Below are 19,391 nucleotides of genomic sequence, written 5' to 3'. Positions count from 1 at the left end.
TCAATCAGCGTTGCCTTATGCTTTCGGAGTAGAAGAAATATGTGCGAGGGGAGGGAGAAGGAAAACTTGGCCAAACTTGATTTATATGTAATGAAAAGAGTCTACTCACGGATGCCAAATGTTTGGATCTTGACTCGGAACATGTTCACTTGTCTCATTTGCCACTGAATTGTGTTTGTCTGCCTCCATCCCAGTAAATATGCAGCCAGTAGAACACACTGATGTGCCATTACATGTTGGTGTTTGTGAATCTGGATGTTTTTCTTTTAATTGCTGTTTTTCTTTTGTACCACTTCTCATGAATATGCAAATGGGGAAGTGGCCGGGTTAATGAGTGAACTAATGACAGAACAAGTGCGGGGACTAATTATTATACCATATTTCAGCTTTAGTGTTCACAAACTGCTTTGTGTATTAATACTGTTTGTGGGGGGGGCGGCATCACTCAAAGTGACTCATATTTGTCTTGTCTTTTAATTATTTAAAGGGAGAAAAAATACCAACATGTTTATGAAACTGTGACAAACACATGACGCTAACGTCGGTCCAAGTTATCAAGAGTGGATCTGCTTTTCCACCAACGCGTTTCACACCAGCCTGATGCTTAATTGTCCTTCTGTCTCACCAGAGTGTGGAAACTGGCGAATTGAGACATTAAAAAATAACGAAAGCCAAGACTGCGTACAAAATCTAGGCTCGCTTGTTGATGTGTGCGCCGTCTGTGTTTCATTCACTCTTCAAGGCGAAGATGCTACAGCAGTTATCTGAGTGTGTGTGTGTCTGGCACCAGACGGGGGGGCCGAGAAGCGGCCATTTAAGAATTATTTATCCCGACACCCGCTGTGTCCATCAACTGCTTCACTGAAAATGTGTCCAGAACAGAATGAAGACAAAATACATTTTGGCTTGTTCATTAGACTGTGCAAGGTCATGAAGCTTAACCCGGGAAGACTCATTTGAGCTGTACATTTAAATAAATGCATACCGATGAGCCCAAAATATATTTCACTCCTGGACATGGAAGAAAATAATGTCTCTGTCCCTCTCAGATTAAAATTCCTTCTAATAATAATTACTGAATAAAAATTTGCATAATATATCTATATCTCTCTCTCCCTATCTCTCCCTGTGTACATGTGTGTTCATGTGCATGCATACATTAACCCTTGGATAAAATTCATTTTTTGATATGTATGAGAAATATACTGTTCATGCAAGTGCAGCAACAGAAGGAATGGGAAAGGGCCGGACCGTATAATATATGGCTTACATGGTCTTGAATTGTTTTTGGATTTGATGGAACAAATGGCAAAAGTTTTGAATATGTCAGTTTAATAATGTAACAATGAATTATACAAGAAGATAACAACACTATATACGCTCTTTAAATGTAAGTAGACATTAAAAAGTTATTAATAATAACTATGATATTTATAAAACTATACATTGCTACAATCTTCCAGTTATTAACTTTGACATGGAGATTATGGTTTTCAGTATACCAAAACAATAAGACGCAGAGGTGTGCTGGTTTCATATGTTGGACAAAGACCTCTATATCTGTACATGTAAAAAAAGCAGAATTTAAGTGAAACAAAATATTGGTCTTAACACATCACACTGGTCCAGTTGCTTTTAAGTTGGTGTTTGTACTGTACGCGTCGATTGAGATTCTCCAAAGCAAACCTTCGAATAATCCTAAACTTTAAACTAACTTTATAGGTTTCATATCCTTCTTAATCCCCCAAGGGCCAGATGAGAACTCATTTCTGACTTTACTGTGTAATTAGTAGATGGATATTACAGATTTGCCCAAACAGGAGGTGCTGGAAAACTTCTCCAGTCCTCCGGCATCATGGGCTCAGAAAATATAAATGTTAACATTTGAATAAATGTCCTCTGTTCATGTAAGCTTCAAAAGTTCTTCTCCACGGTGACATCAAGGGAAATTAAGAGCTATTCACATTGTGTTCACGGCTTCAATCAATTTGCTCCGCTCATCATTTCCCTCTCTCTCTCTGACAGTGTGGACCTGGTGCATGCCCAGCTGCGTGTGTGTGAGGGCCGCAGTCTGCCAGAGCTGGGCCTCAAACAAGAGAAGATCCGGGTGAACGGCTGCGCCATCCAGTGCAGAGTGACCACGGAGGACCCGTCCAGAGGCTTCCAGCCAGACACCGGCCGGATTGAGGTAAGCTCCGTTTTAAAAATGCTGCACACTTCAAAGCAGTTTTGAAGTTATTTTTGATCAACAGGGACCAGAAGGGAAACTCGAGCCTCGATACCTTAAAGCAGCAGTTTTTTTAGGTTTCTACATCCAACATGTGGCCCCTCCCTCCCAAAACCAGCCCACAAACGTTTCTATTTGAATCATTTAAAACATTAAAGACACACACATCAAGCTGGACATCTATAGTAAGCACCGATATCTAAAATTCCCCACCTTGTCTACAGCCTTCCAGGATGGACTGTGAGCTCACTGTCACCACCTTCCATCGTTTGCTGCTTAGATCATATCTTTGACAGCTTTCAGTCATCAGTCGATGATAGCAGTTTGTTTCCTGGATCTCACGGTACAGCTGTGTGTGAATTTACAGACAAGCATAGTAGGTTCCTTCCTGTTCCTCCTGTTAGGATGGTTCAATAGATTTGTCATGTTTACCTCTGAAAGAACTGACTGTAGGGAGAAACTACTCAAAGCACCGCCACACTACTGACGTTGAGTGATTTCTGTTTCACTCTATCTTTGCACCAGCTCCTCCTCTGCCGTGCATGTATGACGGAGACACGTGGTATAGTTTGCAGCTCACGCAGGTTGTTGGCGATTTAGCCGTTGGTTCGTGAACGCAGCGTCAATCTACGTTCTGTGTAAATGTCACATTAAATGTCAATTTTTATTATTGGCTTGAAATGTAGATTGTGAACGTCTTCAAGCTTCATCATGATATGCAACTGACAGCTCAACCCGCCCATTCTACATCGTGCATCAATTGAAGTAATATAACCATGTAGGGGTTGTCTGTTAAGTCCATGTGTCATAAACACAAATCAACATGGCATCACAGTAAAGTCTATTCTACCAAATGTTAACTGCATTTGACATTGGGGTCTATGAATGCATCAGACCCTCACTTTTAAAGAGTGCAGGTTTCATATGGTGGCTCCGAGCGAGCGAGCACATGTGAACACAGTCACAGCTGCAGACATCAACCAGCACTTGAATTATAGGTCTGTCACACTGATCCATATAGTGGCTTCCAGGGCTGCAATTATAAACGTACGTTGCCATATGAGATCTTGTGAGTGGGATGACGTGAGTTCCCCGTGTGCATGTGTGTCCATCGTTATCCCACCAGGAGGAGGGTGTATTGAGTTTATACGTGTGTGTCCGTGTGTGTGTCCATGTGCCTTTTCGGTGAGAGGACCAGTGATTCCTTTGACAGTGCTCACACATGAGTAGACACGGAGGTCACCATGTGAGTGCTCTGCGTATCCATCCACAGACGCATCCTGTACATATCCACACCATACATGCGTGTCTCCACAGATCTCTCTCTAGCTGATGAGGTCCGCTCCCTGGACGCTTTTTGCTGTCAGGTCCTTTCTGCCCTTCACCCTCCCCTCTACACCCGTCCACCCCTCTTTTATTGCTCTATTTTTCCTCTCCCGTTCTCCCCACCCGCTCCTTTTCTTTAATGAGTTTGTTTTTGCTGATTCCCTCGCAGCTTTTTTATCGGCCTAAACAGTGTCACAGAGCGCTTTACAAATAATTAAATGGTGATGAAAGGCAGTTTGAATCAATAAAAATGGCTGATTAGAACTAAAACAAGAGGTGTAATGAGCATAAAACGGCTCTTTAACAGAATCCAAACAAATCAAAGCAAGTGTTAAAGATAATGCCACGAGGTAATGGTGTGTTTGACCTCTGCGAGCATGGTGGGTTTTTAAAAGCCTTGGGGGTCCAATGGCCACGGCTGGGTTTTGTTTGGCTTGTAGCTGAGACTCTGCCAAACGTGGGAGGAAACCGCTTCAGGGAATAAACGTGAAGTTCTCGAGCAGTGAAGCTAAAAAAATAAAAAATAAAAAAGGAGTATAGTGTGATGTGCACAGGCTCCTTCTGTATCCTGTCAGAAACCTACAGCTCAGCAGCACATGGGAGGAGACAGGGGAAGCCGATCAGTGTTAGGATATTATTATCTGCATGTCAAAGTCACTGCAATTTATTTCAAAACTATAAATTCCCAGAGACCCTCAATGTGGCCCCCCCCCCCTCTCCTCGCAGCTTGTCATGAATGCTGGGTATAAAATACTGCCTCTGCTGCCGGGTGACTAACGCAGTGATTCTGGAGTCTCTGCATGTGATTGAACTCGACGTGCACCAGTGGCTTTCCAATCAAACAAATCATCTGTCTCCTGGTCCTGGGCGAGGGGCGAGAAACTGAACAGTCGTATTGTGCACGTGGATTTATTTCACCTGAATTTGTGTCCATTAATTCATCTCCCGGGGGCAGTTGTTTCAGTTTAACAGTTCGAATCGCTCAATAAACACAATAGAAGCTTTTTGTTTCTTCTTTCCAAACATCATGTGGCATTCTCACGTACAGAGTGCATCACGTCTCACTGTGAAAATCACCAAGGGCATCATATGGTGCTTCTCTAAGGGAGGAGTAACCATGGAATAGCTCGTGACCTTTTCTCTTCAAGGACTGTCTTTTCTCCTCCGCTCCCTCTATCTCCCGTCTTGTTAAAACACAAACACAAGGCTTTTATTTGGTTACAGGCATTAACTTCCATGAACTTTCCTTCATAAAGCCATCAGCAGAAAATTAAATAAAATACAAAAATCGTTAAATTAGACTAAATCAACTAAACTGTCAACATAGAATTTATCTTGCATCATTCCGCTACAAGATGTCAAAATTCACATTTAATTAGCTTGAACAATCTCTTAGAGCAAACAACACGCGGCTGTCACGTGGACGTTAATATTAATCAGCATAATTAAAGATAAATAAATACTTGATTGGCTGCGTTACTCGAGGGGAGAAAGAAATAAACCTCAAAACTTTGCAGATCTTCAGATAATCTGTATCTTCTCGCATTCAAATGGCAATGGCTCAACCCATTGGTTCCCATCCAACAGGTTCTCTGTCCTTTGGCACAAAATGTGGTAACAATAATACCCGACCTCACAGTAACTCACCAACTCAACCCCCCCCCTTCTCACTTACCATTTGTCTTGAAAATATAAAATATATAGATATTTCCCTACATCATTTTCTTCCTATTCCCATCTGACCCCTATCGTTCCTCTACAATTCATCCCGGCAGCTGAGATCTGAACCGGGTCAACACACCAAAAAAATGGCCATGCATTATGAATGAGCCAAACACGGTCGACACAGAAAAGCATGGACGGAGGAATACCATGTTTGAGGGACAGATGAATAAATTATAAGGAAAGGTCCGTGACAAGGTCAGCAGCTGAGTGACGCAGTGAGAGATGACGGACAGGAGCAGCAGGCGTCCTTATATGGGCTCATTTTATGTTTAACACTACTACCCATATTTTCACATTAAAAAGTGAAATATTGGTTCAGTAGTAGGTAAACTGAATATAATGAAATAAATATATTTATGATTTGCACTAGAAAGTTGGTTTTAAAAATTAAGTTTGATTAAAAATGTATACGCATTTTAATTTAGCTCCATGCAATGCTGACGTGAGGAAATTAGCTGTTTTTAATTGGCAGCAGTGTGAGTGTAAGGAAGCTAATTACTGGAGGAAGATTGGCACATGGTATGAAATCACATTATGATATCTTAACTAGGAAGTCTCTGATATAGGTCATCACTTCTTTATATTGAAAAAACATTTATTTAGGGTATTAGCTTGGCCTGGTTTATCACGAGGCTCTAAAAAGACATGGAGAAAAGGGGTATATATATAAGATGAGTCTTGGATTTGAAGCGAGGGATAGCGGATGGAAGGAGAGACGAGGTAACGAGGAGGAGGAGGAATGATGGATGTCATAGCACGAGGGTAGCGGCGGCGGCCCCTGTCAACAGGACAGGGAGGGATGGACCGCACGCTCTGGGATCAAGCGAGCGGAGAGGGAAGGAGGGGGGAGGGAAGAGTATTAATGCGGCACCTTGACATTTTGTATTTTAATCTATTTTTTCTTCAGCATCCACTCGTCACATTCAATGCGTCCGCCGGCCTTTTGACGGGCGAGCTCTGGGATCAGTTTACCTTTGCGAGATGTGACGCAGATACCGAGCAGCGCTGGAGGAAAAGCCTTTAGTCCCACAGTGTGTTACGTGGATCATGACAATCTGCTGAATCCCCCCAAAAATCATAAAGTAAAGAGGGGGGGAAAGGCTTTTGTTGTAAACTGTGGGGAAAACATGAGGGGGGGAGGGGGGGATCTGATTATTTCATGGGAGAAGTGAAGTGGTGAATAAGGAGAGTGTGAGATTTGTATCTCAAAGCATCGATAAAAGAGACGCAATCCCCCTTTTGTCTCAGCATCTAAATCTCTTTTCACATTTCTCCATTTATCTGCACTGAATCACTCCATCGTGGCTGACCATCTTCCCCTCCGTCCTCCCTCGTTCTCTCCGTTAACTTTCCATCCTTACAAACCTCTGCTCTTTCCTACCTGTGTTCTCTCTCCTGACTTCTCATCTATTATTACCTTGTCTCCACCTTTCCCTCCCATCCTCCTCCTCCTCTTCGTGTTTCTTCTCTCCTTCTCCAACCAACCGTATCCAAAAAAACAAGGTAAAGAACAGAGTCCAAATCCTGCCCTTCCTTTTATCCACCTCGGCACCTCATTTCACTTCTTCCTTTTCCCTCCCCCCCACTTCACCTCCTCTTCTCCCTTTCCTCCTTAACACCAATCTGCTATTCAGCGGACATGGTGTACCAGATGTAAGGAAACACTCTGGCTGCACTGGTAGCCCGGAGGGAGCCACCAGGCCTCGGCTTCTTCGGCTTCTCCTCCCTTTCATTTCCTTATCTATGCGAATGTGAACATCAGAAAAGGAACTGTCACTCTGTAATTCATCTCATAAATCAGTTGTCTCTTCTTCCCCTGAATCTGTCGAGAAGCAAAACATCAATCTGTCTTTCCGTTTCCTCCATCGCTCCCCACCGTGCGTCTCTCTCCTGTTTGTTTCTTTCATTAAAATACATTTGCATGCGTCACTCAACGTGTCGCTAATACGTTTTACGATGCCGTACGCGTGTGCAAGCTTGTCTATTCTGTTGTGTGTGTGTGTGTGTGTGTAATTGTGCGTCTGTGCATCCTCTGAAGAATATTCAGAGTTTGAAAAGAGGCCGAGTCCTAATTAGAGGAAGTGTGTTTGTCTTGCTTCGTAAACACCTTCATTTGCACACCATAAACATCCTGCACCCCCCATGTTGGTTCCCATTGACGGCGCCGTGATTTGTCGCCATTATCTTTCCTTTTCCTCATTTCCATTAACACAGCCGTCAGTCACCTTGGTAATTGGTCGGGGAATGACCTTGGATTGTTTTGTGCTCAAGTTTTCATTTCTGTGTAGAAAAGAAAACAAGGCGAGAGTTCTAACCTCTAAGTTTGATAATGTTTCTACAAGAGCGCAGAGGATTTTTATCCAGATGTCATAGAGTGAAATCACCATATTATGCTTTGTCTGTTTTTCTCTTTCCTCTCGTGTTATATAGGTTTCTTGTGATGGTAAAATATTTGAAGAAGCCTCATCTCCTTGTAGAAGAACTTCTGCTCTTGAAGCTCCTGAAACGTGTGTCGAGATGTCATGTGACATTATCTCCAAATGGTTTGCTATTGTTACTGGGTTGAACAGCTAGTTTCCTCTTAGCTGTGGAGAACAGTGAGGAGCCTTTTTTCTCGTTTGGCGGTTGTGTTAGAGGCGTAGCCCAATTGGCAGTGATCTATATAACAACGCCACCATATTAAAAATTCACTTTTCTGCTCTGCTCGGTGTTCGCATGAATTCAAGATGGCAGAGACAGTCACATCAAGTGTATTTTGATGTGTAAAATGCATATTCAAAGCCCTGTCGTCTTCTTCCAAGATTTCTACCGCAAGAACGCAAAGAATGGCATCCTCGGGTGCTGTAGCTGCACAGGCAATTGACTTATCTCAAATGAGTTGTTTTTTTTGCGTGTGTAAATGCCAGTAGTATATCATTTTATTTTTGTCTTAACTAAATACAAAAAACTGCCGGTGTGAAAGCAAACTTTTCATACGCAGCAAATGCATAGAAACTAGGAATGTAGAGCCAGAGGGACACACACTAGTCTGATGCCGCCTTGTTAACTGCGGTTACACCCAGGACCCCTGACCAGGTGTTAGAACACCAGGAACACACACCTGCAGGAGGTCAACCACCAGCACCACAGGTACCGACGCACACAGTCATCCAGGGTATGATTTCCCAAGAAAGCACCTTTGACCTTGACAAGGTCACGCGTGGAGAGTCTTCGACGTGAGCAGACTTAATCTTGCCCTGTGTGTGTTTGTGTGCGTGTGTGTATTTCTACGGAGTGAGAGTTGGTGTGCGACAGAGGACAGAACCATTGTGTTCTTTATGTGAGTGTAGCTATCCCACCTTTTTTTTTTTTCCTCTCTCCACATAATTCCTGGTCAAATTTCATCTATTTTTTTTAGTGCGATCCGTTTACCCCTCCCCACTCCATATCTGCCACTCATTGCCACGGTAATTATAAGCTCAAATTAGCTCAGTATTTTACAGAGTGACATTTCTCCCTTTCCTCCATTAGTGCACTCAATTTGCTGCTCATGTATTTTGTGGTATTGTCCAATTACTGCCTGACTGATGCCCCCCGCCCCACCACCACCACCACTCTCGGAATGTCATCATATCCCTGATAGTTCATTCATCAAAATAGCCCGATAAACAATAGTACTAACAATACACAACCTGCAGAGAAATCGTTCACATTTGAATCACAGCTCGCAGTGTGCTGAGAAATGTTTTGTGTTTTAGGTCTTTGTCTTTTCGCAAATTGTTTTGCTACTGAGGGTCAAGGTGTTGAGGCGGTTTTTACCTCCTTTTGCCGCAGCTCATTCAGGAGCCTTGACATCTCTAATCATTCAAAGAGCTTATTGAAAATTGGGAAACATGCAAGAGTGCACATACTGAAATGCTCCGTAACACTCCTGATTGGCAGTTTAACCGCTCCTTGGAACTTAGGGCTGTGAAGCAAATCCCAACTTGCACCCGAGATCAATGCTATAGATTCTGGGGATCGTTGCCGTTACTGGGTCGTCACTCACTTACAGTGACACGCAGCCCTTTCCTGTGGTGAGTAGTAATTATTGCCTATATCAGCGTTTGGAATATTAAAGACAAGTTGAATAATTCCTGCAGGGAAACAGGTTTGTTAATGGAAACAAGTCACAGAGGAATATAGCAGAAAAGAAAATGGGGCAAATCATTTACATTTTCAAGCACCAGTTAAGTTAGAGAACAAGGGATGAATTAAAAGTTGCATGATCGTAAGAGCCTCTGCAGGCTGCTGCACGCTGGTGACTCAGTGTTCATTCACTATCAGTGATTCACAACTCAGTAAGGAGACCCAATGATTACCTGCCATGAAAAGGTTCAAACCGAGCATTGTTCTAGCACCGTGACTAGCATTATGAAAGGTTAAGAGAAATGTTTGGGTCTATTAATAGAAGAGGCAACAGGAGCTCTTTGTGATGATCTACAGTTTTACTTTCCAACACCAATTTGCTGTTCAATATTGTTGTGAATGTTACCGACAGATTTTGAACCTCAATAAAACAAAAACAAGTGTGATACACAGCTTCAGTAAATTACATTGAACAATTCAACCTACCATATAATCATTATAATGTTAGACAAACGCATATTAGTTTAGTTTACTTAATTCATTGCTTTTACTGAGTACAAATATATTTACTGTATATTCAAGATCTTTTGATTTCCAAATTTTCCACGTGTTGCACACATAGGTCACCCTGCATCTGAAGTTGTATCAGTAAAAGTTAATGTTGACTTTAGACCGATGGCTATGTGTATTATTTCTCAAAGGCTAAAAAAACAACAGCTCGAAGGTCATTTCTGCAGCAGTTTTCCCTTTTATTTCCATACGTCCACTTGCATTTCTCATAGGAAGACTCATATTAAGCCCAGGCTTGAAAAGGAAATTCTGCCTTTACGACTTAATATGCATCCTAACTATCGAACTTAAAAAATCACCTTCGCTCAGTTCACTCCTCCTGAGTCTATAAACCCTTCGTCCTTTTCCAGGTTTTACTCCTCTAACGCCTCCCTGAACCTTTTCCCTTTTCACATTTAATACGTCTGCACTGTCCCCGTCTCTGTGGTGATGAATTCAGAAAGGGCCCTGTTCACGACCATAGAGAGAACACAATGTTGTTTTCATGTACATCTCCTCCTATATCTCCTCTCTCAGGATAACTCCATGTACTGTAATGTCCTATTTACTCCTATAGAGCGTCTCTGCCTGCCTCTACATCTCTTTTTTCCACCTCTCACCTTCTTCTCCCTAGTTTCCATCTGGCCTGGATGTTACATGCGTGTGCGTGTGTGTGCGTGTGTGTGCGTGTGTGTGTGTGTGTGTGAGACTACAGGTGTTGTCTATAACAAGCCGCTTCGGTGTTCGTTAATGTTGTTTTTCAAGCCAATCTGCTTTCTCCTCTCCCCCCCCCCCCTTCTTCTCGTTTATCATTCTTCCCCTATTTTCACTGTTCTGTCGCTATCTTTCCAATCTCTCCTCTTCCATTTCATATTTTCCTCTGTGCTCTCTCGCCTTCTTTGTAGTTATTATAAACTATTTCTCTCCCTGTCACTTCTGTGCCTTTCCCTCGTGCACCTTTCTCGTGGCGTCCCTCCCTCCGCCGTGTGAGTTGATTTGTTTCTGCAGCTTCATTCTCTTCATGTTTTCACGTTATTGTCTGTTTTACCTCTTTCTCTCTCCTCCCCTGATTTCCACCTCTCTTTTCCCCCTCACCTCTCTCTCTCTCATGTCGCTGATTTGTTTCTGCAGGTCTCTCTTCCTTTTCTGCTCTCCCCCCCTTTCATCTAATTTTCACGTTCTCGTGTCAAATCCCCCTCCTCTTTCTATTTATTTGTACATCTCCTATAGTCTCCCTCTCTTTCATCCTTCCCCTCTCTCTCATTCCTCCCTCCTTCAATGACTCTCCATGGAAATCTTCTCCTTATTTGTCCGCCATTCCTCCATCCTGCTCACTCTCCCTAACTCGTTTATTTCCAAATCGGATTCCTCCATTCTCTCCCTCCATCTCTTTATATACACCTGGTCCCCCATTTTCCTCTTTTCAGAATAAACCTCTTTTCTTTCTCATACACCGCCCTATTTATCATTCTCTTTTGTTTTCCTACCTGTCTCCAATTTCCTCCTTCATTTCCCCTCTCCCTCGTCTCTTGTCTTTCTATCCGTCTGCCCTGTGCTCATATCTTCAGGGTTCATGTCTGCATTTTCAAGAGGTGTTTACTGTTTATCCTGCAATCCTTCCCTTCCAGTCGTTTCTCTTGTCTTTTGTGTGTGTGGAGGAATAAATGCCTGTGTACGTTCACGTGTTAAAGTTCAGCACGGAACGGTTAAACTACTGAGTTCCCATGTCTGCTCTTTGCGCGTGTGTCGGCTCTAATCAGCTCCTTTGTACATTAGTGAGGGTTTGGCTTTTTTGCGACTCTGCCTTTTATTTCGCACAGTATGCAGAACGGCTGAGCGGGGGTTTTGAAACCATCCTCTCAGATGTGTATCTCTAAGTGCTTTATTGAATAGGAGGGATTTGAGGTGGCTGTTTGGAGGGAGGAAGTGACTGAGTAATATGAGGTCAGGAAAAAAGCTTCAAGCCAGGATGTTCTTCACCTGGACATCCAATCATCCACGGAGAATAACTTCAGCTGTATTTTTAAAAAAAAAAAAAAAAAAAAAAAAAAAACTGAAATCAGGTAGAACTCCTTAGATGTGAAGATTATATAAGACTTGTTTCACTGCATTACGTTTATCACAGTCCTGCAGAATCCTTCTCTCCTGTCGAAGATGTTCTGTTTAAAGCAGAGTACAGAGAGAGTGAGAGAGATGATGACGAGATAAGACAATGTAAAATGGTGTGAAATGAGAAATGGCACCTACACTTGTTTAAGATGTGGTTAATCTCCATATCAAGCATTAGTGGTGTTTGAGATAAGAGGCAACAAACACTAGTTTTAGTCTTAAATAATGACGTGTGAAGTCACTTGATATGCTTCCACCTTCAAAGATATAAGATTAGAAACTATGGCATACTAATTCTATACAAATCCACATACTGCATAGCACAGTTCGTTATATATGCCACAGCAGTACTTTGTACCAGCAAACCAACCAAGTTAGTTCATTTAAATTAATTTCTCTGGAGGCCCATTTCAGATTCTGTGACCCTCCGTCGCCAAGGCAGCATAAAAGCCTGTCTAATCACAACATGAATCTGACCTCATTTTCTTCGGCAAATCACAACTTTTAATTGGTGTTGGTGGTGGTGGCGCGTTTCCTCTGAGAACGTGGCCGCTCAGTCGGACCGGCTGACGAGTGACTCTGCATGTTAATAGAAAAACCAGGCCGCTGATAGAGGACCTCCTGGATTATTATCAGGGGCGGCCATTGTAAATGACCCTCGCATTAGCATGACAGGTGCCACAAGTGCGCCACTGCTCCTGAATGGAGGCGGGGGCTGCAGCCTGTCAATGCACCGGCTTGCACATTAGTCGGTGGTCTGTGTGATGGCTGAGAGAGATTCTAGTTACCTAGCGTAAACCTGCCTGTATGGAATGGACTGGGTGCTCTGCCGGTGGTAATACTGGATGCAGCTTTCTTTCTGAAACTTTAAAAGTGACCTATGATCAACCAGGTTAACTTTATAGTCAATATTTTTAAATGAAACTGAATTTGTCCTATTACTGTTCACTGTACAAGTTTGAATGATTTATGGAACTTTTTACATGCCGGCTATTTCAGAGGTCTGTTTTGCTATTGATAGGATCTTCAGACCGAAGTGCAGACCTTTTCAAAGTAAAGGCTCGTGATTCAGCTCGATATGAAGCATTGTAGTCAAATATGTCATTGCTGAAGAGAAGGTGATACTGTAAACGTTGTCTTGGACTACTGCTGTGGTTTATCTGAGTACCTAGAAGATTCAACTGGGTTGTGTGTCCGAATCGTGCCAAACTCAACACTGCACTCACCCTGACGACTAAGAATACACAAGCCAATTGGGAGTTTGATTAGATGAACAGTTTGTGAGCTCTGCATTCCACAGACAGGACTTTGTGGAATTAGTAGGTTGATTGTATTTAACTAGTTTAACCATACCTTGTCTGGTTGGGCCAGTACAACAGATCTGTTACTGGGATAGGCCACTGATTCCCCAAAGACCATGATACTCGCCAGTTATCATTTAGCGTAATTGGGATATAATATATTATTAATGGTTGGATGGGTGCGTGGAGTACAAACTGTGTGTGTGCTGCTAATGAGCATTGTGTGGTCCCACAGACACAAAGGCAGTTAACTCCTCTCTGTATGCAAATCTACCTCTGTGTGTTTTCTGCATGTGGAAACCACTGTTGTCTCGGGGCTGTTGTTTAACGCTGGTGGAGGAAGTTCCTCCGTCTTTTCACTGAGGCTCTGCAGCATCACCTCCCAACATGCTGACTAACTCCTCAACTTTCCCTTCACCTCATCTCTCCTCCTCATCTCTCTTTGCATAATCTCTCCTCCAGGCTGTTGGTGTCCATCCATCGTTTTCATCCCGCCTCTCCTCCTTTCTGCATCTTCATCACCCACTCCTCCTCACCACGTTCCAATCTCTCGCACGTCCTTTGCAGACTCCCTCCCTCCTTCCCGCCACATTTCCTCAGCTCATTTTTATTCCAGTTCTCATCTAGTTGATTTTTTTTTCTTGTGTCTCCTTTCATCTCACTTTCTCCCCTTTTTTCCTTTCCCTTTCTCTCCCTCTTGGCATGCAGAATACGTCTGAAGTGTCGGCACATGTGTCCTACATAACTACTCACTGGCTGAAGTGGGGATTGTGTCTTTTTATGTTTAATGCTGTGTTAACACTTAATCTTCCAGTGTGTGTTCACTGGAGTGTGTCTGCGGATTGGTGTGTTCTCGAGCTGTGTGTGTCTCTTCAGGTTTAGTAATGCATCTGCATTTCAGTATTTGTTTATCTCCTTGTTTCTGCATCTCTATGGATGTCAGGATCTGCTAGTGTGTCTGTGTGTGTGCGTGTATGAGGGTGGTTTATCAGCTCTTGCAGATGGCCTCAGCCTCTCATCCATCGTTCCGGTGAAATGAAGCGCCCTCTGAAGAGTGAAGGCAGAGAAGAAAAGAATGGACAGGGAGGGAGGGATGGAGGGAGGGAGGGGGAGAGTCATGGGAAGAACTGGCAAGAGGTGGAAAAGCGAAGAGAGCGATCAAAAGATAGGAAGATTGAGAGGAATGACGGGAGGAGGAGATCACCACTGGTCATTGTTCTTTAACACGAGCTGCAGACCAACAGATTTATCGGTTGACTGATAAAAATCCGGCGATATGAGCCTTTCACAGACGTATCGGTTCTGGTGTTTTTTTTGCAGATTGTTGCAGATATTAGTGACAGCAGAAAAAATTTGTGTTTGATCTCAAATATGTTTTAGGGTTTAATCGTAAAACATCAAGCCTCAGTTGCATTTCTTTGTCACAAGGGGTAATGGCAACTTCTGAGGAACCAAAACCATTTTTTTCAGACTCAGAAAAAGTGTGTGTGTGTGCATGCACGTGTGTGTGTGTGTGCGTGCAAGGCAATACGTATTTTCCAATCTACTGTCTACTGTGACTTTCGGTCACATTGCTATGTGTGTGTCTGCATTTGCGTGTGACAGTTAGCTTGCATTAAAAAGAGGCTCTTGAAATCACCTTGGGATACAAAGTGTTTACGATTCAGCACCCGCAGGAGAGAGAGAACAAACAGAGAAGTGACGGAGAGCGGGGCATAAACCGGGAAGAAAAAAAAAACACGCATAGGGAGAATTGAGGTTAAGGAAGTGAGTGTGTGCTGCGTCGAGAAGCGGGCGGGTGGAGAAGGTGAACAGGGGACAAAGTGTAACACTGAAAACTGACTTGAAACACCCGGAGTGAAATGCAAACAGACTGCAGGGTGGTGGTGAGGGGAGGAATATGCAGCAGAGAGGCGGGAGGAGGGTGTTGCTGACAGGTCAAGTTAAGAGGAAGTACAGGGGTGACCTGGGGACCAGAGAGGGTTTGTAAACCACTTAATAATGTAACAAAAGAAAAAGGAGGGTCTCTGTTGGTATTTTGTCCTTTTTGATTATTTCCCCCTGTTGGGCTTTGAAATGTCACTTCCCGCAGGCCTTCCATTTTATTGAGGGGAAAAGGCAACTGTGTTATGCAGAGATGGAAGAACTAGATACAACAGAAACAGAAAAACACACAGTATATTATCAAATCAAATATTTGGATTTCTGGGAGAATGCTTTCATATTTTATTAGAATGGTATTCCAGTGACTTGGATCCCATTAAGGATTCAACAATGTATTTGGAGCCAGTAAAAAGATTAACAGTGACTGATTGATAATTGACATAGGCTTCAAACTTGAAACAATAACAAAAGCTTTTGTTTAGAAGCATTTAAATTGGTAAAACTGACTTTAGAAGTTCAACATGGACTGAAAGTCTACGGTCTGAATCTTGTATTGTTTCTATGTGCAAGTCTAAGGAAGTTTTAAGGCATAGCTTAATTCTTACTATAAAACTGATTTTTGTTCATATAGCAACAGTGAGGCAATTCAAATGATGTAACACTGTGTAGATATAATAATATAAAAATGCAAGACAACATAAGATTTGAAAATGAGATGTAGAAATATGAAGGTAACAGAAAATAAATGGGGAATTAACAGAGGGATGTGTTGTCACGCAGCATTGAGGGATACGAATAAACAGCCTCAGTTAATTCAATAAGTAAAGTTTTAAGCCTTGACGCTAGAGAACAGAGAGTGGAAGCAGAACTCTGGTTCCCTTCTAGGTGACTGCTGCGTCTGACTGCTGCTCCTACGTGGTTAGTTCTCACCTTGCAGGGAGACAGTCAGTCTTTTAGTTTACTGGCCTTGATGGAAAAGTTTCAACCACCATTTGTCCTTTGTGTAGAATCAGAGCGAGTTTAAAAGCAGCAGCCGCGGAGAGATTGAGGCGATGCATTTAGAGTTTGAAGGTCACTGGAAGCTGGAGCTCGGCCGTGAGGTTCCCTTAAAAGCAGTCGGCGCGATCTTAAAATCAGTCGCCATCATCAACAGGTCATCCTTAGAGTGCAGAAAGGATCGATGTTACACGGTGCAGGCAGCTGCTCTCTGGATGGGCTGAGTTTCATTCTATGGAGAAAGTTATAGTGAAGTCATAGCGAAGGAATCGAGATTTCAATATGCTCAACAGACTAAATCTGCACTGCTCAATAGATGGAGGACTTACCTGAGGATGAATCTGTACCTGCAACCCAGTCCAATTACTAAGAGTATGTGAGCAGTCTAATAGAAAGCACAGTAGCCTCATATATTATGGGAGCAGCAAGAAGGGCACAGAGAGGAGAAGGGGAAATGAAGAAAGAGTAAAATGATGGATACAAGAGGAAAAGGAGGGGGGTGAGGAGGAAAAAGAATAAGCTGGGGGGGGGGAAAGCCACCTAATGTAATTCATTTTTGGAATCCTATTTAGCTGATCTACAGACATCAGCGGTGACCAGCGAAATCAGTCAGTTGTAATAACTGCCATGCGCAGCGCTGGGGAAATCCAGCCGCTTCTTTTCCGGCTGCGGATTAGAGCTGGTCGAACTGGTTGAATAGATTTATTGCCACTGGACATCACTGGGATAAAGGCAATTAAAATAAAATTAGAGGAAAATTAGCAGCTGAGCCAGGAATCGGGTTTGAATAAAGCCACTTATCCAGTCCATATGCTCTGTGCAAACCCAGCAATTTGATAGGGTGTATGGCAGTTTCAGCTGAGGCCATTTTATTCCCTGCACTTAACGAGGCATTGACAGCCCTGCCTTTTTTTGTTCACATGCTGTATTTACCTGTGAATGCCTCCCACCCGTATCCAATAATCACTACATATAATCAGGCATTTACAATGTGGGGTAAATAAAGACTTAACCTGTTGACCCCAGATGGAAGTTGGCTAGAATCAGCTCGATCTCCTAACACAAGTAATAATGTACAGCACATATCTAATTTATTATCTTTTTCTTATTGTTATAATTTCATTTCAGTTATTTTAGTTCACCTTGATAAATGATGAATATAACAACGAACTAAACAGCTTCTTGTTTTGGACAGATAGCGTTAGATTTTGCCTCCAGCCCTGCAGTGCCACCAGTTGTTTTCAGTTCTCCATATTATCTCCCTTTCCAATTCGTGTCTTCACCTTTCCTTGCCAGCTCTGATTGTATAATGTTACCGCTCCAGGCTCACACGTTGCATAGTGTTTATTCCCAATTACTCGTTTCCACCATTTCATTCCTTGCTCCAGTTTTGGTGTTTTCCTGCTGAAACGTAACGATTCCTGCAGCTCATGGACGAGCTGAAAACATGCTATGACCCCGGGACTCTACTTCTGCCCACAAAAAGCCTCTTAACCCGTTTTCATTATTTCCAAAATGTTTTTCTTGAATTCCTCAAAAGCTTTTTATGTTATTTCTTCTCCTTGAAGGTGAATAGAATATTTTGGCTGGGTGTGTGGGTGTCGTGAAGTCAGCTGATGGCGGTGCATCACAGGCAGTGTACAGTAATAGCTCGGCTGAGAAGTGACATCTGGGTGTTAAATGTGGTCCCGGATGAAGTCGCAAAGCTGACGACATCCTTAAATTCATGATGGATTGTGAACTGTTGAGGCGAGAAAGGTCACACTAATTGCTTTAGATTTTTAAAGTGCAAAAATACACAACATTAATCCTTGTCAAAGATCAGGGTTTCTTAGCAGATGTAGTAGATCTACAAGTTGAGGTATCGGGTGAGGAAATATTGGAGCTGTGGCCCCTCGGTTGTTATGTATGCACCCCAACCCCAAGGGGCCATCATGGTGCCCCAATGGATTCATTTAAAAAAATGGGTTCTAAATTATTTGTTTCCCTTTCAATATTCAATCTCAAAAAGAATCTGTTTATAGCTTTACTATCTATAGTTCCCCTTTTGTGGAGGCTCTTCATAATTTCCAAGGTTACACATTTGTAGGTTTTTTCCCCCCAAAATTTTTTCAAATGATCAATATATTCATTGATAAAAGCCAAATTCTTCAATATTCGCTGCACACTTCAGACTACACCTGATGGAGCAAGTGTCAGTACGCGTCATGAATTATAGAAATCTTTCACCCAGAGATCTACATTTTTATTCACCCAGCCACCCCTGCATGGCTTCTCTCGGTATCACAGCCACACATGTTCCGTCTCCCTGCTCCTCGGCCCACTCTTCAGCATGTGTGAAACTGGCTCAGCGGGGGGGGGGGGGGGGGGGGACCTCAGCAGTGGCATGTTACTTCAATAAAAAATGTCTTTGACCTTTCGTTATTTTTACAATAAGGCAAAAATCCCCACACACCTGAGTTCACCCAGCGCCTTGTAAGCCTAGTGGGCTGGATGTCTCTGAGGTGAGCCGGGTTGGGTGGTGGGGATATCCAGGGCCTTGGAGAGAAGATTTTATTTTTTCTAACAAAGCTCAGACAAATCTCCGACCGGTGTCCAGTTCGGTAGAAGCTGGGCTTTGCTGAACTTTCTATCTCAGCACAGTATTGAAGGATTTGCTCCCAGATTTTACCGAAGGATTTGACTTGCAGGTTGAAGAACACGTTGACAGTCATGCAGTGTCCCCTTTTCTCTTATTTATGTCAAAAGGACAATGTGCAAATAAGGGACACTCTGTTAATACAATGAATCGCTTTCAGTCACCATCATAATCCACTTCTGATTACTCTAGCTTCGAAGGTGTAGTCGGAGCAGTAAGCAAAATGATTAAACAGTTTTGCCAGCAGCTGCATATTTATACACCGTTGAGCCACAGTATTAAACCAGTAACTGGCTTTAATATTGCGGCTGATGGGTTTGTTTTTGACTTGGTCAAACCACGAAGGCATGGAGAATAATTAAAAGTGGAAAATAAGTTTTAAATGACATTGCGGATGGTTAAGAATGAACTCCGCTACACACGGATCAGCCGCAGCATTAAAACCAGTTACCTGTTTTATTGTTGTGGCTGATCGCTGTAGAGGTGTGTTTAACGACTGGTGCATGTGGGCATTTAGATCCGACTGGAG

The 19,391-nt window shown here is 42.8% G+C and overlaps 1 protein-coding gene across 1 annotated transcript in view; it reads left to right on the top strand.

Annotated features, from left to right (window-relative positions):
* The window catches only part of pcxb (pyruvate carboxylase b), a 268,140-nt gene that overhangs the window by 80,510 nt on the left and 168,239 nt on the right, over positions 1-19,391 (top strand). Inside the window, exon 11 of the mRNA XM_053416586.1 lies at positions 2,026-2,188. Within this exon, the coding sequence (XP_053272561.1) occupies positions 2,026-2,188 (163 nt within the window). The remainder of the gene's footprint in view (positions 1-2,025; positions 2,189-19,391) is intronic.

This window comes from Pleuronectes platessa, chromosome 23 (genome assembly GCF_947347685.1).
Source record: "Pleuronectes platessa chromosome 23, fPlePla1.1, whole genome shotgun sequence".
NCBI classification, from domain to species: domain Eukaryota; kingdom Metazoa; phylum Chordata; class Actinopteri; order Pleuronectiformes; family Pleuronectidae; genus Pleuronectes; species Pleuronectes platessa.
The sequence above is the reverse complement of the archived record's forward strand: the minus strand, read 5'-3'. Positions and strand labels throughout refer to the sequence as shown.